Source organism: Sceloporus occidentalis, unplaced genomic scaffold, assembly GCF_023333645.1.
Source record: "Sceloporus occidentalis isolate IW3139 unplaced genomic scaffold, rSceOcc1.0.p SCAF_68, whole genome shotgun sequence".
Taxonomy (NCBI): domain Eukaryota; kingdom Metazoa; phylum Chordata; class Lepidosauria; order Squamata; family Phrynosomatidae; genus Sceloporus; species Sceloporus occidentalis.
This window is the reverse complement of record NW_028317048.1, coordinates 4,353,604-4,379,041: the sequence shown is the minus strand read 5'-3', so window position 1 is coordinate 4,379,041 and position 25,438 is coordinate 4,353,604. Positions and strand designations below refer to the sequence as shown.

At 37.6% G+C, this 25,438-nt stretch overlaps 3 protein-coding genes across 3 annotated transcripts in view; 1 reads left to right on the top strand and 2 right to left on the bottom strand.

Annotated features, from left to right (window-relative positions):
• Nucleotides 1-1,359, top strand: part of LOC149286564 (integrin beta-7-like) — a 34,141-nt gene extending 32,782 nt beyond the window's left edge. Inside the window, exons 13-14 of the mRNA XM_089493967.1 lie at nucleotides 95-252; nucleotides 1,294-1,359. Of these exons, the coding sequence (XP_089350093.1) occupies nucleotides 95-252; nucleotides 1,294-1,359 (224 nt within the window). The remainder of the gene's footprint in view (nucleotides 1-94; nucleotides 253-1,293) is intronic.
• A 3,071-nt stretch (nucleotides 1,360-4,430) lies between these two features.
• On the bottom strand, nucleotides 4,431-10,968 carry LOC149286563 (uncharacterized). Its single transcript, XM_089493966.1, has 7 exons — nucleotides 10,886-10,968; nucleotides 9,418-9,514; nucleotides 7,113-7,352; nucleotides 5,944-6,033; nucleotides 5,752-5,875; nucleotides 5,354-5,472; nucleotides 4,431-4,520 (listed from the first exon to the last, which is right to left on the bottom strand). The coding sequence occupies exons 1-7, from the start codon at nucleotides 10,966-10,968 to the stop codon at nucleotides 4,431-4,433; spliced, it is 843 nt and encodes a 280-aa protein (XP_089350092.1).
• Nucleotides 10,969-11,915: 947 nt separating this feature from the next.
• LOC149286562 (cysteine sulfinic acid decarboxylase-like) lies at nucleotides 11,916-24,817 on the bottom strand. The gene is made up of 14 exons (XM_089493965.1): nucleotides 24,701-24,817; nucleotides 23,738-23,864; nucleotides 23,539-23,629; nucleotides 22,802-22,908; nucleotides 22,577-22,692; nucleotides 20,239-20,318; nucleotides 19,496-19,550; nucleotides 16,878-16,994; nucleotides 16,634-16,698; nucleotides 16,272-16,353; nucleotides 15,780-15,979; nucleotides 13,286-13,337; nucleotides 12,369-12,458; nucleotides 11,916-12,089 (listed from the first exon to the last, which is right to left on the bottom strand). The coding sequence occupies exons 1-14, from the start codon at nucleotides 24,815-24,817 to the stop codon at nucleotides 11,916-11,918; spliced, it is 1,473 nt and encodes a 490-aa protein (XP_089350091.1).
• Between the last annotated feature and the right edge of the window lie 621 nt (nucleotides 24,818-25,438).

Here is a 25,438-nt window from a genome sequence, read left to right as displayed (position 1 = left end):
AGAACCCGTGCATGATAGATGTCTGGAAAATTATCCCTGAATTATTGACCTTGATATACTGAATGGTTCCATACTTTCCAAACTCTTATCACAGGGATTGCAGATCAAAAAATTCTTATTGTTGGTCTAGTTCTGGGCATCGCTTTAGTTGGACTCCTGATCATCATGGTTTATCGCATTACGGTGGAAGTGCTGGACCGGCAGGAGTACAGGCGTTTTCAGAAAGCGAGAAGTAATGAGAAATGGAATGAGGTTGGGAAAATATTTTTGTTTAATCTCTCTTTATCGATGTATCAATTTGGAAATGTAATTGATTTTTTGGACAAGAAAATCTGAATATTCTGGCATATGCTGCAGGCATGTGTAAGGTTTTCTAGTATATGTTGTCTCTACTTCTTAATTTATGTAATTACTATTTTTATTAGACTTGTGCATTTGGAATTTGTACAAAAATGTAAAATTTTAGTGGCATTTGCCAATTTTGTCAATTCATACAAATGTCCAAAAAGGAGGGGGGCCACCAACAAAACAAAAAAGGAAAGAGCTTTTTATTAGAATTGTGTTTTTCCCACTCCATTTCTCTTAATGCTTCTTGTTCTTCTACCTTCTTTCTTCATCCACTCCATGAACCTGGCCTCCTGGTGAACTTCCTCAAAAAAATGCAGAGCCTCTGGGCACAGCATCTCCCTGATTGGAAGAATTGGGACTGGAGGCTCCGCCCTTTTGGAGAAGTTCATCCGGAGGTCAATATAAACAAGATTTGGGGAGAAAGCGAAGCGCAAAAGGGCGGAGCAACAGGGACAGCCTCCTCCAATCGGGGGAGAAGGTGTGCCCAGAAGCTCTGTCTCAGTGTGGCTGGGCCAGCATTAGCTTATGAATTTCCTATTAAGTTTTTCTCCCTTCTCCTCACTCATCCTTACAAACACTGTCTGAACCAACAACAACTTAACAATAGGTGAGGAATGACGATAATCAGAGTAGGAAATTAAGATACATTTGTCCGCAGCATACACATTAAGTGAGTTTATGATGGATATTATTTTATTATATAAAATATATAATTATAATATATTTCTCACTTCAAATAGACAATGTATAGAACCTCAAAATGTAAAATGACATGACAGTGGCAGGTGTGCATTAATACTCAGGAATTGTTTTCATGTTAGGATCCTACTGATATTCACGATACTTTTCAATTATAAGTAATACTAATGTAAAGTTTTGGTACAAATGTATAAGAATCAGACCTGTGGATCAGAGGCTCAATCTTCTTTTCTCTCTTCTTTTTAGAGCAATAATCCACTGTTCCAAAGTGCGACAACCACTGTGATGAACCCAAATTTCATCCAGGATTAAAAATCTGTGTCACCGTGTATATACTGAGACAACTTTAGACACAAAAAACTATTGTCAAAGGTGCTTGGGTTTCCAACGCAAGTTCACAACTTGCTTCACATTCTATAGATATAAACAATGTTTTTAAGCACCACTGGTGACTTTCACTGGTCCATGGGGAAAGTACTGTTTTTACTTAGCTGCTAGCGCATGAGGACGATACAATCCTTTGTAACTCTCCAAGGCTGACCTAGAGTTTGATGTTTTTTAAAAGTATTATAAAGACTAACGGGCAGTTTTGTGGTTTCAAAAACTCGAGAGCATCTTCAAGCTGTTGTCGTCCATGTTTGCAAAGAAACTAAAAGGCATGTTATTGAGCATTTTTATAGGAAGTATGACTCCATTCCAGTTTATCCAAAAGGTGTTTGATGGGGTTGAGGTCAGGACTCACAAATGCTCTACTGGATGAATGGGCAAAAATTCCCACAGAAACATTAAGTCTTACCTGAATAGTGGAAGCTGTTATAGCTGCAAAGGAGGACCGACTAAATATTGTCTATGTATTTAGAATGCAATGTCATGAAAGTCCCTGTTGGTGCAATGGTCAGGTGTCCCGATACTTTTGTCAATAAAGTGTATATGTGTGTCCGCCTGCCTTATATATACTGTTTCTATGGATAAGGTAAGTATACAAATCTGGTAGGGTGTCTGCTTTACTAAGCTGTCACTAAATATTTGATACTAGCCCATAAAGAGCATTAAACTGTGCTGGAATATGTGGAGAGATCCTTAGGTATACGGATTTCCATGGTATTGGTAAAATTGTAATGAAATTTAAGGGTAAGCAGCATGGTCAGGCGTACATATGTTATATAGAACACATCTTTACTTTAGCTGCACTAATGAATATCATTATTTAGTAAAGGACTGTGTTATTTGCACACAAAATGTTAACACATTCATCTGCAATTACATTAACCACAAAATATTTTCTTCTTAAACAAAAGAACTGTATAGAACATAGACATTATTCTATTCATCCACATACAACAGCTAGAAAAGAGAAATCAGAATATGAAAGTACTGAGTATTATAAAAAAAAAAAAAACAAGTTTATTTAAATATTCTAAAACACACTTGCAGGAAGGGAAGGCAAAGAAAATACAACTGTACATTGTTAAAAACTACATTTAGAAACTCCCTCAACTATAATCCTGAAGCAAAAAAAAAAAAATTACAAAGCAAATAGTAACCTAAACAAAAAACACCTGTCAGCTACAATTCTTTATTACCTTCTACATTGTAAATGTGATTCTCCAAAAAGGCTTACTTTATCTTTAAAGCTGCAGTTCATCCTTATTTCATTTGGCAGTGTCACCATCCGATTCCACCAGAAAACATTTTGTAATTAAAAAAAATAATGACTGGTTTAATGTGGACAGAAAGGCATTGCTGCCACATTACATGGAAAGCTTTGGTTATGGACAAAATTATACAGATGGAAAACTTTTCTGTAACAAGGTACCTAAAATATTGATAGGATATGCCACATGAAGTAATATTAAAGTAAATAAATGGATTATGGCATTTTTTAAATGGATTTGCAAAAACTGGAAGGTTGACAATTTTCTGTTTGTACACTTCTTTACTCTTTTCCCGATGAAAATAAATGTATGCCAATGTGTTAAGCCAGCTAAACAGCAATCACATTGACACTTGTGAGCACTGATTTTTGTTTTTAAGAAAATGTAATAGAATTTTTCCCCCCCCATTCAAATTTAATAGTATATTGTCTGGGTTAAACCTTCATATGCACAATGCAAACATACCTTAGCTGATGGAGTTTCTTTTACTTTTTGATTTATTTACAAAAAACACTGTTAATATTGTAGATTGAGGCAGTGATTTAAAACCTAAATACACATGTATGACATAGTACAAAAAAAAATAAAAAAATCACATGCAAAGCATTGAATAATTTCGGCAAAACGACAAAAGAACCAATCCGTGAAAAATAAAAATGCACAAATATGTTGAAGAGCATGTTACCAAAAATCAAAAGCAAAGGAGTTTAGATCAACCCATAAAGCATCTTCATCTGGTTTGGCTCACTACATATTGCTAACTATTCTAAAATTTTAGAAATTGTACCATAGAAAATTGAATTTAACTCTAATAATGTTAGACATAAGATTTTAAATCACTAAAGGAATAAAATGCAGTTCATTTTAGGAATCAGGAGGAATGACAGGTGATTTCAGGTGTATACATCTAGAATATCACACTACAATAGATCAGAAATTCTATTTAAAAAAATTAGACATATATTTGTAAATTTTACAGTATTAGTGAAGTCCTTTAATATCTATACCTTAGTAACAAAAAATAGCGATGTTTTTAGATATCACAGTCAAACACCCCAAAACGATAAAATATTGGTAATTTGCAAACGTACACTTGTAACTCGTGGGGCTGGTTTCATGTGTTAAAACATCCTAATAATAATAGTAATACGGTATCGTTACATTGGTCGGACAGAAGGTACCCAACCAAAAACAGGTACAAACCGTATAACAACTATTCTGAGAAGTAACAAGTTAGTAACTTCACAAATGACTTGGTCCCGTCAAACACAATCTCAAAATCATTTTCAAAATACTAAATATTTCTATTTTCTTTAGGGATGAACTGCCTCTTTAAAATGTTTTTTATATCATGAAACATTTGTCAGGTGCAATACATCTCCCCTTCTGAGAAAAAATAAAAGCGAAAGTAACACTTCAGATTTACCGATATTTCAGAATATCTCGGAAAGAGAACCCAGGATTAATATAGGTGGTTGTTCGTAGAACCACATTACTCTTCTTTTCGCCTGTTTAAAGCAAGAAAAAAAGTCTGCGTAGTTCTCGGTCTTTGCATTAACATGTGTTGCTGTCCTTGTGAAACATAAGCGGTTCATTAAAAACTAAAAATAAAAAAGGGGGATAACTACTCCCTGTATTTACAGGTCCTGTATTTTCTGACAGCTAGAGATGCTGTGAAATGCCTTGACGTAGGTAAATCCGTGATGGAAGAGATGTGGGATGTGAAATTTACAGCGCATAGTTGGTCTCGGTGATTTTCGAGTGGCAGCCCTGGCACATCCTTTTATGCCTCAGAAGTCTGTCAGTGCGTGAAAATGCCTAATAAAGAAAGTTAATAGAATTACTTTATTTGCAACCAAAACAACAGAAAAGTTAAAAGAGATTTAAATTCGGGTCTCTAACGTGTAGCACGTGAGGCACCCCAGCCGATGCCATGTGCAATATCCTGAGTCGGTGAGATTGGCATACTTGGAATAAAAAGAAATTAACTTCAAAAAAGGAAAATAATAAAAAAAATTCCTAATGGTCAGTAAGATTGCAACAGCAGGGCTTTCGCCTCCTCTACCATTTTACTCCAACGTGTGTTGATGTTCTTGTCAGTTTTGTATATTACTATTTATTGTTTTATATAGCGTCATCATATTCTGCAGCGCAGTACAATGGGTAAACAGGACATGACAAGTAGTATATAACAACAATTATTGTAAATTTAATTCTCCCCATTGTCATAGCCTTACGGGATCCACTGACAGATTTATCTTGAGACTGCGAAGTATATTATTTCAGCTGTCAAAAAGCTTAACCAGAAGAAGGTGGAATAAAATTTTGGAGACAGGTCAACCAGCACCATGAATATAGTAGCCAATGATGTAGCAGGAGTGCACGACATGAATTCTCAGGCTAATAAAAAAAAAAAAAAAAAAAAAAAAAACCCTTCCAAATGGCAACAGCTAATTACAAAAGAAACAACGCTAACTTTGCATTATTAACACTAATTGTACATAATCCTTGGCAGCAATGAGGGATTAGAAACTATATTTGTGATCAGGCTGGCACAATCCAATAATATTACAGCATAATTTGTATTTAACCTTTGCATGGAATCATACTACCACCTAGAAGCACGTGGAGACAAAGCTAGCACCGATTACCTGTTGACATCTCTCACACTGGTAAGGCTTTTCACCACTGTGAACTCGTTTGTGTCTGTCCAAGTGATATTTCTGAATGAACTTCATGTCACACATGTCACACTCGTATGGTCTCTCACCTAGAAGATAACGAGTAGGTATAATTATAATATCTGTCCGTCAATCCCTTTCCATACTTGGGGTGTAGGCAATCAGATAGCCTGCAGCTCACAAAAACCTTGGTTTGTTGGTAGAACATCACAGAATTTGGTGCAATTCACCAACTGCAGGACAACTGAAGTTGGCGGCAAGAGGAAAACATTCATAAATCATCTTCAACATTCACTGGAACAGCATCCCTAATACAGCTAATTAAATGGTAGCTGCGTTATGGGACTGATTTTTTTTTACTTCCATACCTGTGTGGATATACAAATGTCTCTTGAGATGGTAGCTGCTCCTGAAGGCCCCATAACAATGTTTGCAGATAAAATTCTTGGGTATGCCAAGAGAAAAGGAGCCATTTTCTTCTGTAATGAGCTCCTAGAAAACAGAGCCTGGTTAGACATGCAAAAAATCAGATCAGAACGGTTTACAGCTCTCATCCAAACTGCCCGTACCTTCTTGTGGCTTTTAGTGGATTGGGAAACCGAGTCCTGGTCTCTAACAATCAGAGCTTTCGCCTTCTTTTTCTGCTGACTCTTAAAAAAAAACAAAAAAAAAACACCCACATAGATTTATTTTTTTTAATTTTTTTTTAAACGTAGGTCAACAGCAAGAAGCAAAAGTTCCACAGACATTAAACCCGGAAAATAATGTGGTGTCTCAGCTCCAATTATATCAAACAGTATTTTTTTTTTTACTTGGGAGGCACAATTAAAGTACATGCTCAAAACGCACCTATATTGCTTTCTCTGGAAAAACAAAAAGCAAACGTTTTAATTTCCCTTATTCTCAGAAAACAAGGTATAGCTGCTGAATGGGCAATGAAAACAATGTTTACTGTACATAACTGCCTGACAGCTGATTGCGTCATCGTGCTCAACAAGATGAGGCTAGATGCCGTCAGCTCCTGCAGCTAGGAATGGCTTTTGAAAGGGCAGATGTGGTCTAGCAAAGACACCCTATTGATCCTGTTGCGAACTGCAAGATTCATGGCAGGACCGCTGTGACAGTATGACAATTTCAATCCTTCTCAAAATGCAGTGATAGTTTGTGGCACTTTAACAAAGGTTTTCCTACACCCATATTTGAAAGGGTGCATCTATGCAAGGTAGTGAGTGTCCTGCTATTAAGTAACGTGTACATAATACACAGAGAACGCAATCACATGTATTCAGCATTTGGTGTCGCGAACGGTACACACATTATTAACTGTAAGGGCTCGTAACCAGTAACAAAGGTAGAAAACTGCATGTTGGTCTCCCGCACGGTTTGGCTATAACTACAGCAGGTCGTTTACGGGAGTCAAGAAATAAATGACAAATAAAATAAAGATAAAATAAATTTTTCACGGATAGACAGAAAGGGTAAAAATAATATCTTTTTGATACAGAACAATAGATTACAAATCGGTGGCATCTTTGCTGGATTAAAACTAAAACCCTTGCCATCAATGTCATTAGTTCATATTAAGATAACATGGGGGGGGGGGTCAAAATCATCTCACAAATGTATCACTTGGTTTAGTGAATATAGCTCACTGTGCCCCCCAAAAAATGCAAATGATACTAAAAAAAAACAAAAACCAGCTTGGAGGGTAAATTTGTTGTATGCATACCGAAGTGTTGTTGCTCAGGCTTTGTGATACTGCCACGTCCCTTACTTCTTCTACTTCATCACTCTCATCATCATCGTCGTCATCACTGTCATCAACTTCTTCCTCCTCCTCCTCTTCTTCATCCCCTTCTTCATTCCGCGCATTACGGGACAAACGAGCACTTAACATTCCCAGCTTTTTGCTAGCTGCAGTCTGTAGCAGCCCCAGTCCAGGAATTGCCTCACAGCCAAGGAGACGGCGCTGAAAATAAAGCCAGAGATCCTTGTAACGGGTAATGACAAAGAGAGGAAAATTGTTATGACGGTACCCATTATGACAGTTCTTTCATTAATGAAATATGTTCTTAGTACATGTTTGTCATCTGTTATTAGACCGTGGTCCAAGAAAGAGCCGTGTCATATTCTTTTTTTTTTTTTATGAATTTTAATGTCAAATGTATTCTTTTTTTTTTCCAATTATTATTTTGTGTATGAAGAACTGGCTATTTTCGACAGTGAGAAATGTTAAAAGTGGTTTAGCAGACACAGAGTCCCTGGGAGCTTCTAGGGATAGGATGACGGCCAAAGCTTGCTGCATGGCTCTTACCAAAATAGAGAAAAAGGGGGGAGAACCCCCAAGTCTTTATCGGGCTAGAAATCATGTTTTCTTTTTTTAATCACAAAGAAATCCTCTCATACGGCCACCCAGTTATTTCCAGCTTGGCAATTGCTATTTCCAGAAAAATAAAAATTGAAGCCCAAGGTTTTCATCTGGAATATGGACTTGTGGCTATACACACTAGGAATTTGGCAACCGCTTATACACCAACTACAACTCTTAGCCGGCACAAGAATGACTTTGGCAACAAACACAAACTCCAAGTTACCGGTCCCTCTTAGACTTTCGTCTGTCTGGCTGACTAAGGCATTCCTTTGTTCACCAAGTTAGAGTATTGATCAGGACTTGCCTTGTTCTAGTAGACTGAACTGACATGACAGCGCCACAATGCACATAAATAACTGCTGAAGTGCTGCACAATCTGAAAATTAAAATTTTCTAAGCTGTTTAACCCTTTGAACGCTGAGCGTTGGGACACGTTTTCCTTTAACCAAGCTGGGCCAATTTCCGTAACTTTGCTACAGTTAAATTTAGGTGGCAATCTTACACAGCTTACGATTTATGAAGGAAACTTATGCATGAAAACTTTTCAAAAATAACGGTATAATAAAAACATATTTTTAGCCCTGATCCTATCTTTATATATGCCAAACCAAGTATTAAAAGTAAAAAAAAAAAAAAAAAACTTCTTTTAAGTCCCCCCACCATTAGTAAATGTATCTGGGAAATATGATTTTATGTGCATGTAGAATGCACACATAACAAGTGATTAAGTTCGATAATTATTCTAAGAGAAAAAGAAAAAGGAAAATACTACATTTCCACAAGTATGACAACCTTTCTGCACCTGGGGGCAAATATGACATCACAGCCAGTGGCATTATAATCTTTATGCAGACCAACTGATCTCACAATGGCTCAGACGGCAGCATGCTGGCGTTTTTCTTTTTACATTGGTTAACTTGGTGGCAAGCAGCCCTATTGAAATGTCTACAAATACCAATTTCAGCCTAAAAGGGTTCAGATTTGACATTACTATTTTAGAGAAGCTGCCACTTGGTCTCATTACACTGTAGGGCAATCAAACGCTCACACGGGAGGAGAGATCCCTCAACGTGAGAGATCCTGTATCATCCGCTGACTCCCTACATATTGCCGATTACACATTCCTGATCACAGTTGCGTTTGTTTCACTAAAGAAAGGGCTTCCTTTCATTCACTATTTATTATGAATGTCCAACGCTAGCAAGTTTTTCCAGTGCAAATGGCTAAATGGGCCCTGTATAATGCATAATTCAGTGTGTAAGACGACTTTGAAGAACTCGTGCTGATTTAACTATACATTATACAGGACCCATCAAGTTCTTCCAGCAGCATAAGTTTACTGGGGTCTGCTCTTTATAATGCATACTATCTATACTTTTCCCCCTAAAACTCAGTGTCCTGTCCCTGATCACTGTGTTATAAGTAAGCATGGAGAACAGAGGGTTAAGATATGGGAAACAAATGTCTATCTGCTTCAAATATAATATATATATATAAAAATACATTTACATTTTGTAACGCATGAACAGATAACATGCCTACCAGACTTCAGTCCCAGCAAAATGTTCTCCCACGTTTGGAGTGCTTAATCATTAATAACAATATCCTGACTAATGCCCCACATTAATTCTATAGACGACTGGATGATTAACCCAAACTATACCACAAACTTTTCCCAAATCCCATTACTTAGCTTTATTTTTGAAAGCAGGGATGTACGAGGTACAATAAATGCTATAACTGTACGAGTATCGCATTCGCTATATTAGAGGAGAGAAATGAAAGACTAACTGTGTTGCTGTGTACATGAGCCATCCCTCGTCAATCGTTAAGGTCCTGCGCAGGGGTTGGGGGGTTCGTGAATTTCAGTCCTGACGTTTCTCCCACCAAATCAATTCATAATAAATCCTGAGATAAAAGAAAGCGTTTAGTAATCGTGAAAGAGTTACTTTTTTTGGGACAACACATGCTGTGCAGCACTAAGCAATACAATAAGAAAGCTTTCTAAATATCTGAAAAACAGAGGAAAGTTACCAGTATTTGGTGTTTCCATCATGACGTTTATGTCATAGGCCTAGTCTTGACATCACTCTAAACAGGCGTTTTCGAAAGAGTTACTACAGAAATTTGTGACGTTTCCGTGGTAACTGCAGGGCCTTCCTGTAGTTGCCCGTGGTTGAGTCCCCATCAACTTAAGTACCGACTTAACTCATGGGACACAATTTGCCTTAACACAGCTGGCAATCGGAATCCATTTCTTCCTTTGATGGTACTTATTGGGCACGTTAGACGGATTACAAAGTGGCTTAAAACAAATCTTTACTTCAGGTCCATTTATGGGCCAACATAATGTTTTGTGACCGCACTACTAACTGATAATAGCGATTAGTATCACGCAATATACATAAACTAGACTGCCGATTAGCCAAAAGCTACATCTAGCAGCGCTTACTCAATCCCACCCGGATCTTCAGGCATCAGCTAATTGTAACTATCTCTCCATGTTTTCTGCAGGGAAAGGAGATCTGAGCACCAGGCACATTGCACTGAACAACAAGAAGGCTTGTATGGTAATCGCGAAGCGTCTTCACTGGGGAGTTTAAAGATATATGGCTGTGTCCCTTTAGTTTTATTTGCAGATTGGGCTCCCATGCCGTTTATCAGCAGTAAAGGATAAAGTAAAAGCACTGAATGGCCCTCGGAGGAAGGCGATGTCTAAATGTAAGTGACCACAAAGCATTGGATCTCCTTCTCTCACATGCACAACATGTAAACAATGCAGGCAGGACTCCCGGAGAGGAAAGAGGGCCCTCGTGTGCACTGTGGGGGCGGCAGGAGCCCAACACACTGAAACACTACGTTTTATTGACGCGGTTTTGGGGACGAAATTCACTGGTAATAAGGGGAGAATGCGGAGCTGGAAATAGGGTAGACGTACATGGAAACAACGAGAGAGCCTATGTACCAAACTAACATGAGCTGAATGCAAACTGCACCAAATACTTCTTTACTAACAAATAAAGTAACCCAGCCCTGCCTTATGCATAATACAACATATATTCTCCCGCCGGAATAGGTTTACGAAAGAAAAAAACGTGCACTTAACGCAGGCCTGTCCTCTCTTTATATACCTGTCCAGCCGCGTCTCGCTCCGTAGCCCCCTTCTCCCGCTGCCCCGGAAACTCTGCATTTCACTTCCGCCCTTCAGGCGCATGCGCTCCGTGGCAAAAGACGCCTCGCAGCGCCATCTTACTAGAGGCAGCCCGTGAACACAAACCTTATTGTTATTCCTTACGGCAAACCATTACGTTTGAGTTACATGCGAGTGTAACGTTATGTTGGACGTCACTGACCTATATTATAGGTATATGTTTACATAGAGTAAGCACTAAGCACACACTAATATATACGTCCTGAAAAAAGTTTCCAATTACCTGCAAACTTTCTGTTCACAGAATACAAAAAAAATATTTTCATGAATAAAAAAAATGATTATTATTTCTGAAATAAATGAGTATTATTATCTCTTAACTAGTAAACAAAAATCAGAAGCGGAAGTCGTATAAAACAAAGACAACGTTTAGATTGGTGAATCGCTTAAGGAAACCCAAAATCCTTATTATTAATATATGACTAACAATAAGCACAACCACTCGTTATTTGAATATATGAGGTACACATGGCTTGGATTCATGGTTGCATGCAGTCCAGTATGGAGGTTCTTGAGACCTGGACTCATCTAGTGTCCACTGTTGGTGTATCTAAAGTTTGTTTTAGCAGTTTTGATTTAGTACAGCTCTAAGAAATAATACCAGTTTTGGCTGCTGAGAAACCCCACAATATTAAATCATTAATCGTGTATTAGAGGAAATATAAACTACCCGTTGGATATTTCCCAATGTAAGAAAACTAATGAAATATCTTTACGAAACAGCCAAGCATTAAAGCTCAATTTATTCCAGAAATGCTAAAACCATATCACAAAGGAGTGAAGTTATTATCTTCTCTTATCATAATTCTGCAATGCCAGAGATGGCCAGCTGTTTACCTGTGATAAATCAGACAAGCAGCCCAGTTTGCATAATTGTTATGCTTATTGGTATATTAATATAAATGTTTTGTTATATATGACTTTAAAGGTGATATAAGAGGAAGGCAGATTCACAGGTTTTCCCCAAGTCTTTCAATTTCATCCAAAAAGAAGTCCAGATCCTCCGTAGTAGTCTCAGGATTAACCACAATTTGTCTGAAGAAATTCACATGGTTTTTGTGTGGCTGATAGCCAAGCATCATGGAGCCTTTCTTCATCATCTTCTCCTTAAGTATTGGCGCTACCTATCGAAAAAAAGAATTTTAGATTTATTAATTTTTTTGCTACATTTTAAATAACTATTACATGTAGAGGTTTATTCACCAAAATCACTGACTTTTCTATGTATTATGAAGGTTCTACCACCATGAGCTTGATTGACTTGGCCCTACGTAGTCCATACAACATGGACTTACATTATAACAGTTTTCAGAAGAAAAAAAGGTTTTAAAAATATAATTTACAAGATCAACATTTGGTAATATTTTTACCAAGAGCAACTTCAGAAACAATTAGAGGCATACCTTTCCAAGTCTCTCCCAGAAATCTGGAGAAGCCTGCTGACCTCTAAGGCTTGGTGGCACATACCAAAAACATAGGTTCACAAACTCTGGCTGTGAAAACATAGATATAAATGACATTCATGTGTGAATGGTGGAAATTAAATGTAAAGTGGAATGAAGTAATGGAGGTAATTGTTACATGTTAATGTACAACCGCAGGGTGATAGAATATGTCCATAATTAACTGGGAATGGTGTAGGCTAGGGTGACCCTGCAGTATGGAGGGTGTTTATCTGACTAATTGGTTCCCTTCCGTGACTCTATACATCCCAGATACTTCATCTGTGCTGGTCATCATTATGTAAAACTTATATGTGTCCTGGAAAACATGGGCAATGTGGTCACCCTAGTGTAGGCCCATACAAAACGCATCTTCTGGGGAGAGGATGAGAAATAATACATCTGCGGTATGGGGTCCGAATTCTAAAGGGTAAAGACATGACTGCTGTTCTTGTTGATTCCAGCTTTTTCTTAACTGCATTCCAGGGAAATAATTTTTTACGAGTGATTACCTATAACTTCCTAAATGTCTTATTATTATATTGGTGGGTATATCTGAGTTTTTCATTCTTATCAGTCATAGATGGTAGTTATAAATTCATTGGTCTGGATAATAATGAGAAAATTAATTAATAAGCAAGTAAAACAGTAAACAGATCATTAAAGAGGAAAAACTGTAATCCAGTACCATGAAACAATTTATCTGATTTTAAATTTAAAATTTTAAGTTATTCAATTTTTTTTTTCCTACTGTGACACGTTGCATCAGCCTCCACCAAATCCATAGCCAGGTCATTTCCTACATGTTTTCCATTATTTCCCTAATGTCATTTTAAGTTGCTTAACATGCATAGGTAAGGCTCTATAGCCAACAATACCTCCATAATTACAATAAATCCTTTTCTTTTCTTCATTTCATCTACCAGATATCTATCAAAAAGTAAAAAAGAAAGAAATGGATGGATTAAATGCTAAAAAAAAGAAACAATGGAAACAATAATATACATTAAATACAAGGAAAAAACAGCTAATCTGCTGTAACAAAAAAATTTTTTTAAATATTGAAAAAATTGGACCCCAGAAAGCATTTCCTTGGGCCCCGCTCCCTAGGATGCGATCACTCCCTCCACTAACACACCAAAAAAAAATTGCCACACTGACTGCAGATTAGGGGAAGGCTGTGATAGTCAGTGCAGTCTTCCCCCCTTCTCACCCTTCTCACCCTGACCATGACTTTGAAAGGTCCTCTCCCCTGAAATCATTCCCAATCCCTTTTGTCCCTCATTCACTAAGCCATACCTCTCCTTTCCCTCCTCCCTATGAACTATAGATCAAACACATATAAACAGCACTTGCATGTATAGATCACATAGAAGCCCTATTTTTGCAGGTATGCATAAATGATGTATGGAAACATAGCATATCAGGTATAGAATTAACACTAAAACCAAGCTTTGCAGGTATAGATCAATTGAAAATCACATATTAACTCAGCGTTGAAGGTATAGATCAAATAAACAGAATCAGACATACAAACCCTCTATTTGTAGGTATACAATAATAATGTATGGAAACAGAGTGTACCAGATACAGATCAACAGCATAAAACACACCCAGCTTTGCAGGTCTAAATCAATTGGAATTCACATATTAACTCTGCATTAAAGGTATAGATCACCCCCTAAATTACAGGCATATGTCACAGGTTGCACACTCCAAAACCAGCCCTGGTGTCCACATTGCCCACATAGAACCTGATCAGCACCCAGATTACACACATATTACAGCCCAGCCTGAGCCAACTTTGTCCCCTAACAGCCCAGTGTAAGACATCTTTGTCGGCAAACAGCCCATCCTTCATGTGCCATTTTTGCATTTCCCCAAACTCACTCATTCACACGAATCAGTTACACATATTCATTAATGCAGTCTTACAAATCATTCAAGCAATTCATCCACACATTAATTCATTCATTCTCGTACGCATTCACACAATTCATCCACACATTAATTAATTCATTCTCGTATGCATTCACACTACCCCCTCTCCCCATCTACCCCCTCATTCTTATTATCTGCCCCTTCTCACTATGTACCCACTTATCACTATGTACCCCCCTCTCCCCCTTCTCACTGCCTTCCCCCTTTCTCACTATGTACCCCCCTTCCCCACTTCTCAATATGTACCCCCTCTCACTGGTGGGGAGGGGGGCATTTCAAGACCCCGGTCCCGCAACCAGGAGGATTCGGGTGTTACCTCAGAGAACCGGAGAAGTCTAACCCGATCAAACCCGGAGAGTTCCTAGGTATGGTGATTTCCCACTAATTTTATGGTACTAAATTACTTTAACCCTACAAATTTTTTTATTTTTTTTTCAGGACAAGTAGTGGCTTCTTTTGAAATAATAATTAGATAATTTAGCATGAAAAAAAATCTAGAATGTAGAACAAAACAAACATTTTCATGGTTTCACCTATAAAAATAAAACATGGCTGGTACAAATGACAAAAAAAAAATGTATTTAGGTATTTTTCCTGATTTTGAAATACCAAATCCCTGGTATTTTAATTTATATATATAATGTTTTTTTCAAAAATGTGATATGGGGAGTTGATATTGGGAGTTGGACTAAACAAAAGTATGTTTTTTGATAGTTGACAACCCAAAGTATTACTAGAAGCATTTTAACAGTTATTATCTAACCATTTTAGTGAAAATCTGTGGCAAATATAAGTAATTTATTTCCCCATTTTTAACAAACACACAATACACATTTGTATTTACCCCCCCAAGTTCAGGAATACCACACATGCATGGTTAGTGCATATTTTTTGGATGTTATGGGGGTGGGGTGAAAATTGCACATTAGTTTTCAGATGGACTTTCTGTCTCTCTATGAGAGCCGTCACTGATGAGAGGGGGAGGAGTTGTCAAGTGGCCATAATGATCAGATTACTCCTATTGTTCATTAGTGATATGATCATCTTCAGCCCACTCCTATTTGAACTGCAGCAGAGTGATCAAAGGGTCAAGGCTCTGTCTTGCTGTTTCTAAATGTGGTAAGGTGGGGACATTTTTACCCATAATGTACCAGGCACATCACTGGCCCTCTAGGGACATTTTCTCATAACGTACCTGGTACGTCATTGGTCTCGAAGGGGTAATAAGATATTTAAGCTGTGCATGTGCTTGTTTTTGATAATAAAATGCAATACTGGATCCCAGCCTTACAAACTAAACAATAGATAATCAAAAATATAATTAAAATACATGAAAAAGGTTGATACACTTTTATTGGGCCAGCAAAGAAAAAGGTGCAAAGTTTTGTGACCTCAGAGGTATCTTATTCAAATGGAGTAATTCTCTGTTACCTTGTGTGTTCCAGTGCTCCATCCACTCGTCTTTCCAGGCCTTCTGATCCAAGTGCCTTCCACATCAGCCAAAGCTTTAGACAGTCCACCCTACGGCCACACTGAATGGATTTGTCTCCTGTGTCATATTTCAAATTGTAAAATTTGTCGGTTTGAAAGAGGTAAGTGGCATTGGCAGCATGACATCGCTCTAATAACCCCTGCAAGAAAGATTTCATTGTTAGTGTAATGACCTGCAACATTTAACTATCACCTATTCCAAAACATTTAATCCAAAGAACCACGATGGGACATTCCAGATTGTGGTGTATCTTTATGCTCTATAATATTATATGACTTCTTCCTTACTGGAATCGTATGCCCTTTTACAGTTATCTAAGTGTCTGCGATTCTTGTTTGCCTAAAAACAATACTACATTTTTGATCAGAGCTTAATTTGCTGTCTAATTAACATGAAATACAAATTTGTGTAGAGTTATTGAAAATACTTACTGTTGTGTCTTGTAAAAGAAAGGCTGAGCACTGAAGACCAACACCCAGCATCTTATGGGGGTTCCAAGTAACAGAATTTGCCCTGAAATAAGAACACAATGAAACAGCATCTGTATCAAAACCAGTGTAAAAAATAAAGGACAATATTCAAATGGTAATTTTATGTGAGTACCTAAGATTAGATTTTTTTTAAAAACGTGATATGGGAGTCGATGTGGGGAGTTGGACTAAACAAAAGTATATTGTAATGAGATAAAGAGACATATGGGCAAGCAATCATAATGCATACAAAATAATAAAAAAAGACAACACAAAAAAAGATTTATGGTATAAGCCTTTAACAACATACAAGTATCACTGACCTCTCAATACCATTTAGGAGATGTCTGTGTTTCCTGGATAGAAGAGCGCTGCCTCCCCATGCAGCCTTCCGAGTATGTGAGGGCCACAAGTTAAAACAAAACAATTAGGATTTTCACTATAAAATGAAACAATTTATACTTTGATGTAAGTAGAAATAAAGATCTGGGCAGAGATGTAGATATAAGGCTGTAAATGTGTCGCAGTTAAAAGAAAGAAGTATGTCTACTTTAGAGTGATACTCACATCTACATGGAGCCAAAAGCCATGACGTTCACACACATCAGCCAAGTCTTGAATGGGATCAAAGGCACCAAGCACTGTTGTTCCACAAGTTGCACTAAGTAAGAAAGGAACAGCGCCCTACAGAAGTATATAGTTAGATATGAGTTGGTGGAAAAGATCATTTACATACAAAATAAAAAGATTTTTCCTCATCATAAACAATATAGGCTTTAATGAGATCCCGTATTTACTGTGATACTACGATTTTCCAACAGGTAGAAAATTGGTGTTTATTTATGATATTCAAGATCAGCCCATCATCTCTTGGTGCCTTAAGCAGCATTCATTTTCTGAAGGGTTTCACTGGGTTCACTTTTTAGGGGCAGGTCAAGCATAGCAGCAATTGAAGGGAAACAGCTGGAGTCAGGCATACTCATCAGCAGGAATCCAGTCTTAGCGGTCATGGGATATTAATGAGAATGATTGGAATGTAAGCCGGCACATAGAAATGTAGGAGAAGGTACCAGGGCTATTCCTCTGGGAGTTTACCAGATGGGATTGAAAACTACAGTTTATTGACTGCTGCAGGTACAGTGGGTCTGGGGGCCGGGTTCTTGAAGACAGATAGCATATAAAAACAAGATCCTTTACTCAGTATCTAGCTTGACTTACAAAGAAAAAGTTTATGCAGAACCAACACCCAAAAATGCTATTAAAAAATAATGCATAGTGTATGTTTGTATTGATTGGGTATACATAGACACAAATACACTATATGGACAAAAGTATTGGGGATTATTGAATTTAGGTGTTTCAATCAGACCTCTTGCCACCTCAAGCCATAGACATGCAGTCTGCATTTAAAAACATTTGTGAAACAATTGGGTCCTTCTAAAGAGCTCAGCGAATTCAAGCATGGTACTGTGACAGAATGCCGCCTTTCCAATAAATACGTTTGCGAAATTTCATCCCTGCTAGATATTCCACAGTCAACTGTAGGTATTATTATTGGAAAGCGGAAACTTTTAGGAACAACAGCAACTCACATAAAGTCAAAGAGTGGGGTGATGTTTGGTGGAAGAGGCATAATGGTATGGGGATGTTTTTCAAGGGTTGGGCCACATACTTCCAGTGAAGGGAAGACATTTTGGACAATGTTATGCTTCCAACTTTGTGGGAACAGGTTGAGGAAGTCCCTTTTCTATTCCAGCATGGCAGCCCCAGTGCACAAAGCAGGGTCCATAAAGACATGGTTGGATGAGTTTGGTGTGGAGGAACTTGACTGTCCCACACAGAGCCTTGACCTCAACCCAATCAAACACCTTTGGGATGAACTGGAATGGAGATTGCTTGCCAGGCCTTCTCTTCCAACATCAGTGCCTGACCTCACAGGTGCTCTACTGGAAGAATGGGCAAAAATTCCCTCAAGCCTTTACAGAAAAGTAGAGGCTCTTAAAGCCACAAGAGGGGGACCAACTACATATTAATGCCCATGGTTTTGGAATGGGATGTCCAACAAGTTCATACAGTATATGTGTGATGCTCAAGCATCCACATACTTTTGGCCACATAGTGTCTCTAAACAAAACAAATGCTCTACTGGATAATTGGGCAAGTTCCCACAGAAACACTCCAAGATCTTGTCCCAATACTTTAATCCATATAGAGTACATGTGTATGACTTACTTTCCGCTAAAGTTATAGCAACTTGCACACAGCAGACTTGTATTCACATCCCTGTATTTAGCATTTTATGTACACATTTTTTATTTACACACTTAAGACACGTTTGTTATGTTTAATACGTTTTGGTAACCTCTCATTGTGATTTTTTTTTGTGCTTGAGGGAAGAGTTTGTTCTTATATGTTTTGTCTTTGAATTAAATCTGTTTTCTGGAATCCAAACCACAAATGGTCTATGTAATTGAGGTCTGTAATTGCTATGGACAGTCAAGAACATTGATTTTGTGGTATTTTTCTTTATAAGTTTGGGGACCCGCTGATGTTGGAGGATCCACTCCCAACCAGTCTTGGCCATCTAGCTGGCCATAATTGTTGGGAAAAATAAAGAGATAATATCTTTTTTGAATTGTGTTTCTTACTGAATTGAATACTGCCTTTGGCTTTGGACTGGAAAACCATCTAACATTCATTTTCTATGACCTCTTATTTTTTTCTACATTTTACTTAGTTTGCTATAATTGCACAGGGCTATTTGCCTTGGGTGCCATCCTCATTGCATCCTCATACAATGTCACATCCTGGCCCTCTGTGTCATGCAATGCTTTTTAATGTAGTATTTAGAAGCTGATCTGATTCAGCACAGTCTTCCATAGTGTAAATGCACTAGTTGGGGAGATCAGAGACCCCCCCTTTGTAACTGGCACATTGAGCAGTGGCACATTTGCTGGGCCTAAAGGGCCAAGAATGTGATCTGCCCTTTGGTTTTACATCAGGAGCATTGCTACCCTCTTGGTCCTGCAGTCCGAGGCCAGAATACAATGCTGGTTTATTTGCGCTGCCTCTTGTTCAGAATTTGGTTCCTGTGTTTAGGACCCTGCCTGTTTGATGTGAATATTGCATAGTAGTGATATCCTTCAGCTATCCTGTAAACTATATGTCAAGTTCACAAAGTTTACCTCTGACTTTGTTTTCTCTATTTTGTCCTCTAAATCTTCTGGTATCATCTTCCCCCTGTAATCAAAAGATGCTCTCTGGAAATATATCCATGCATACACTACCATTCAAAAGTTTGAAGTCACATAGCCGTTTCCTTATTTTTAAAAGAAAAGCTAATTTTTCCATTAAAACCGATCAGAAAAACAGTGCAGACCTTGTTAATGTTGTAAATGACTATTGTAGCTGGAAATTGTGATTTTTTTAATGAAATATCTTCAGTGGTATACAGAGGCCATTTATCAGCAACCATCACTCCTGTGTTCCAATGGCAGGTTGTGTTCACTAATCCAAGTTTAAGTTTAAAAGGCTAATTGATAATAAAAAAAAAAACCTTTTGCAATTATGTTACACAGCCAGAAAAATTCTTGTTTTCCATAAAAACAGCTAAGTGACCCCAAATTTTTGAACGGTATTGTAAATTAACATACCACTTTAACACATATAATACATTTACTCATTCTATTCTTACTATTTACGCTATATATTTTGTTTTTAATTTCATTCACTTAGGTCTGTTGTGGGTCACATTAACTTCTGCTTGTGTCAAACCATAGCAGAACTAGAATAGAAATACATTTTGTGTCCAAATGAAATCTTCTCTTTTTAAATGTATTTACACATTCTACTTGGTTATCAGTTTATATAACTGCAATGTGCTAGAGTAATGTCACCAAAACTAACCTTAGCCAAAAAAGAACCTTACCCGTCATCTGTTTTTACGAGGATCACATTATCTGTTCCAATCCCTAAGAATGCTGCCCCCTTCTTCACTGAGTAATGGCTCTATAATTAATCAAATCACAAAAAAACGTAGTAGCAGAGACGGTATCAATAAAATTAATCAGGGGAGTGCTTTCCTGCCAGTGAGGAGCAAGAACAGCTGAGCATGGAGAGGCATCTTCTAACGGCAAGTACTAAGTATGCTGTCTTTCACCTCTTTAATGTAGTTAGGAGTAGCCGTATAAGTACAGTAATGTAGATGCAAATAACAGAATGTTGCAGAATCTTGTAATACCCAACAGTATTTTGTTATGCCAAGTTTTCATGAGTCTTCCCTTTATTAAAGCTAAAAGCATTTCTGACCAGCAAAGTATACAATACATATATTCAAGGGGTATGACAAGACGAGAATTGACAGACTAAAACAAACCGATACATTAGGTGGAGAGAGCCCGGCCCGCAAGCTTACAATCTTAACTAAGCTAACTAGTCTAATATCCATACTAACTTTTCACTCTTTTAGGAGAAACTGACTGATAGATTGTGATGTCAAGATTGAGATAGTTAACAGACCCTATTTAAAAAAAAAAACATCATCCCAGACCTAAAGTAAAAAAATCCATTCCTGTAGTAGACAACAGAAATTGTTGAATAAATCAAGTCTACCTTGCCATTACCCCAGTTCTACCTCTAGGAGGCACTCAGGAGCCAGCCTAAGTTTAAGGGAGCATATGAAGCTTGTCTATGTTGCAGCCAGTACGTTTTAATTTGTTTATCTTAAAATTGTGAGTTGGAAACAGAATCTTCTGAACATTATGTACTTTTCTGAATAATTATCTTTTTTTTTGCTTGGTGTTGAGTTCTGGAAAATGTTGAAAAAATTTTGGAAAATGAGAAAAAAAATAATAATAAGGAGAAAAGTAATGAAAAAGAAAAACAAGAATGGAGTCAATCTTTTTGTAACGTAATGATCAAACACAAACTAAATTATGAAATACGCTATTTGCAAGAGAGTGTGAGAATGTCTAAATATAAAGGATTATTATTATCATTATTATTATCTTTTATTTGTATAGCGCCAAAAATGCAGTGCTTCTTACGTTATATATATTTATGGCATATGACAAAACTAGAACTGACAGAGTATGAAAAAATGCTAAATTAGGTAAAAAAAAAGGCACTACTTGTAACCTTAAGCATGCATTTTCAATTGCTTGCTACATTGCCCATTTTCCCAACATTTGCATCAGAATCACTTTTTTTATCCCGTGGAGTCCTCTAAGGACATACCTGTCCTTAAAACTTGTGGCAAGAATCCCATTAGGATGTGCAGGTGCGTCCTGACTTTGTTGCAGTGGAGGAGACTGGACTCTTCCCTGTGGGCAGAAGCCAGCTTTGCTTGCTGATCGTTTGTATCGACGCTCACTGTAAGCACCAGGTACACTGTCATTCAAGGAATCTTATTGGGCATTCCTTTCCGGTGGGTGCCACTGCTGACACCCATCGGAAATTCACTTGAGGACAGGGGAGCCTCAGCAGAGTCTTTCTAGACCCTATTGGGCTCTCACATTGCTCCGCTTGCTGGCGAATTACAATTATTATAATATTATAATAATACAGGGCTATGAAAGCCTCCTTGCTGATCACATTATTATCAGCATAAACGGATCAGGAGGAGGAGAGGGAGAAAAACAGTTTCTATCTTTCCAAAAAAATTTAATATGAAATGAAATAAATAAATAAATAAAATGATTGAGAGCCCAGTGATGTCGCCATGACATCACTGGCATACAAAACATATGCGAAATCTCCAAAGGGATATTGAACCATACTGCACTGGAAACAGTGCAAAAACAAAAGGAAAACAAAAGTAAAATAAATTAATTCTAAAAAAAGTTCCCCTTTCTACTTCCACTATATGTAAAAAATATATATATATATAAAAAAAAAAAACTACCCCCAAAAAAATATTTTGGTCCTTTGGTTCTGAAAATCCCCACAACTGAAGTGGGTTAACCAAAACCACTAAATGCAACCTTATAACGTTCATACAAAGGCTGTTGCCATCCGGTTTTCTAAATCCCCCAAATCTGGTTCCTTTCTTTAAAACACAAACCTTGTATAGTGTACAGGCAGAGTTCAGAAAATATATGGAGATAGATAGATAGATAGTGCAAGTGCTTGGTCTCCCATTATAGGAATTCTATCTTGCACATAGGGTCAGACAAATTATATATATATATATATATTATATATATACAGTATATAGTGTTAACATCTTAATGTAAAAAAAAATATTCACTACTGTCTTCTTTGCTCACCTCTTCGGAAGTGAACAGTGCCAACCTAGGGAGTGCACCCTGTCCCTTCTCTTTACAATATGGGAAACGGTGAAATCGTGCCACATTCATCGCATACATATTTGAAAGTGATCCTCCTGCCAAAAAAGAATCTGTATTTAACCAAAAAGATTCTTCGAGGTTGGAGAGGTAATAAAATATAGCCAATAATTGTGGGTGGATGTATCCACATGATGCCCTTTATACCTGGGCAGAATATCCCATCGCCTGTCCTCCAACCAATGAAATGTCTCAGTGTTCTAAGAACTTCTTCTTCCATTAGCACAAACACAGGTGCAGCCTCGTAGGTATATCTATAGAGATAAAGAAAATGATGGTATAAACTCATAAAATGCGTATTACATAACAAGAACCCTACAAACACTTGTGTTGTAGCACCACCACTACGTGAAAGGTTTTTGTATCTGTAATGTTTTCTCATTTTCTCTCCCATCGTCTGCTGTAAGCCAATGCAGCCACTACAAGAGCCTTTTTATAGATGACAAAATCAGACAGGCCGTTTCTTGTATAGTGAAATGTTCAAATTACTACTGCTGTCAATAAATTGGCACTTGTGTATCTATTGAAGTAATTAAGGCCATGAGAACCACCTTCAGTTGGATATCTTTAACATCTTCCTAACTAAATTTTTTTTCTTGTTTTTTATTAAAACTGCTATACATTTTTAAACGTTGGCGTATAGATGTTTCTGGTTTAGATGTTTGTGAGCAGGGAACGTACTCTATATCACAGAGAAGGATGTCCCAGAGCTACCTCTGAATACACAAACATCAATACCTAGTTTCCATCATTCCTTTCCATTGTTTTGCACTTTAGGGCATAGTGAGAAACTGTAATAGTCACATTCTATTGTTTAATATTGGATTGGCTGTCATAATATCAGCATCACTCATGTGTGTTAAAAATGCACAGGAGACACTTACTGGCTGGTGTTCAAGGTTTCAGTCAAGATCCTACCGGTCAGCGCATGCCGATCTAATCCTGAAAAAAGTTGGTTGAAGAATCGTGGGTGCCCTAGTGATATCAAAAAAGGTTTTCTAAGGTACTGTATTTTTCAGTATTTTACGTGTAATGCATAGGTAAATATTGTACACCCCATTAATCATGTGGCTTGGCTCTTACCTGTCTTGACGCTGAACCTGATGATGTCTCTACAGTAACCCAACAGAACCTCCTGAGATTCTCCATTACTACGAAGACTTAAATCCAACATTTTACGTAGTTCCTCTGGCTCCATCCATTCACAAACCTGCAATGCTTCCATAAGGTAAGAAAATAGACCCTATACAGTCCACCACTATATAGCTAGTAAACTGCAAAGTATAGCTGGGTGTCTGGACAGGGCTGACACAAGGATCCCCAGTGCCCCAGATGAGCTATGGTTAAAATAACCCCTTCATTAAAATGATGTATATTTGGTTTTCTGGATTTAAGATCACCCATACAGCATTGCTTACTAGGCAGTTACCTTGTTTGAAAAAAGTGACTGGACCACTGTTTCAAATAATTATACCCTTAACGACAAGGGCTATTGGACACCTATTTTTGCTATGTCTTTCTTCATTTCCGATCTCCCTGGAAGTATAGCCCTGATGATGTCTATGGATACCTTTAAATATTTATTTGAAACATTTTAATTTTTTTTTACTTTTCATTTAAAAAACAAAATAATATGTTTTCGTTTTACATTTTAAACTTTTCTTTGAAGAGAAAGACGAGTATCACTCTAATCACAGTATGTGTGGTCAGGCACAGGGGGTTACTAGGTCTTTGCTGCATCGGTGACTTGGTGCTCTGTCAGTTTTGACAACACGCAAAGGGAACGTCCGAACTTTTGTTAAACCCATTCAATTACACTGAATCTGTCATCTCTGACAGAGGAGAGACCAAGCTATCACCAGACAGCCCTCTCTCTGCAATCCTAAATTGAAACGTGATGTACCAGGTACCTCAGCTGTCAGGAAGGAGATTTTGTGTTAATATTGCACTATTAACCTCTAAAAGAAGCATTCTAATCAGGTTTTTGCATGGTGCTTGCCTGACCACTTCATATACATCTATAATTTGGAACAAAATTTCTCTTACCTTTTGGTTTCTGTCAGATCCCAACATTACTGCATCCTGCATTAAAATACCTAAAGCCTGTTTCAGGAATGTATCTCCTCTGTCATCTTTTTGGAATGAAGAATCAACTCCAGCCATTACAGTGTTTGTAGTATAACCTGTGAGCAACATTTCTCAGATTTTCATTTACAGTATTCTTTTTTTTTTTTAGTAGTAAAGATCTGTAAATTAGTTTATATGAGGGAATATGTAGTAAGCAGGTACAGGGGATATTTTGGTTGGAAAAGATAAACATTGACTTAAGGGTTTGCTCACCAAACATTGAGCTTGCAGGCGTATTGGCAGACCCTTAACCCAGGGCAGCACCCTAACTACTCACCCCTGAACCTACCTCCTCTGCCTTGCACTGCGTATCCTATTTGTGCAGAATGTGAGGGACAGGACATCATACTGGGGCTCCACTGCAGAAGGTCCACAGTGTGTGGGAAGCTACAGAGGTCTATGCTAACCAATGCATAGACTTTCATAATGTAAATGGGGTGGTTACAAGGGAGATCTCCTAAACCAACCCACTAAGCCAGTATGTTTTTTATGTTTGTTAGTTATTGTTGTAAACTTTAAATTCTGTTGATACAACACAATAAGTCTGTTAAACTTGGATAGCAAACACAACGTGCCATTGGAACACAGGAGTGATGGTTGCTCATAACGAGCCTCTTTACTATTATAAAGATATTCCATTAAAAATCAGCTATTTCC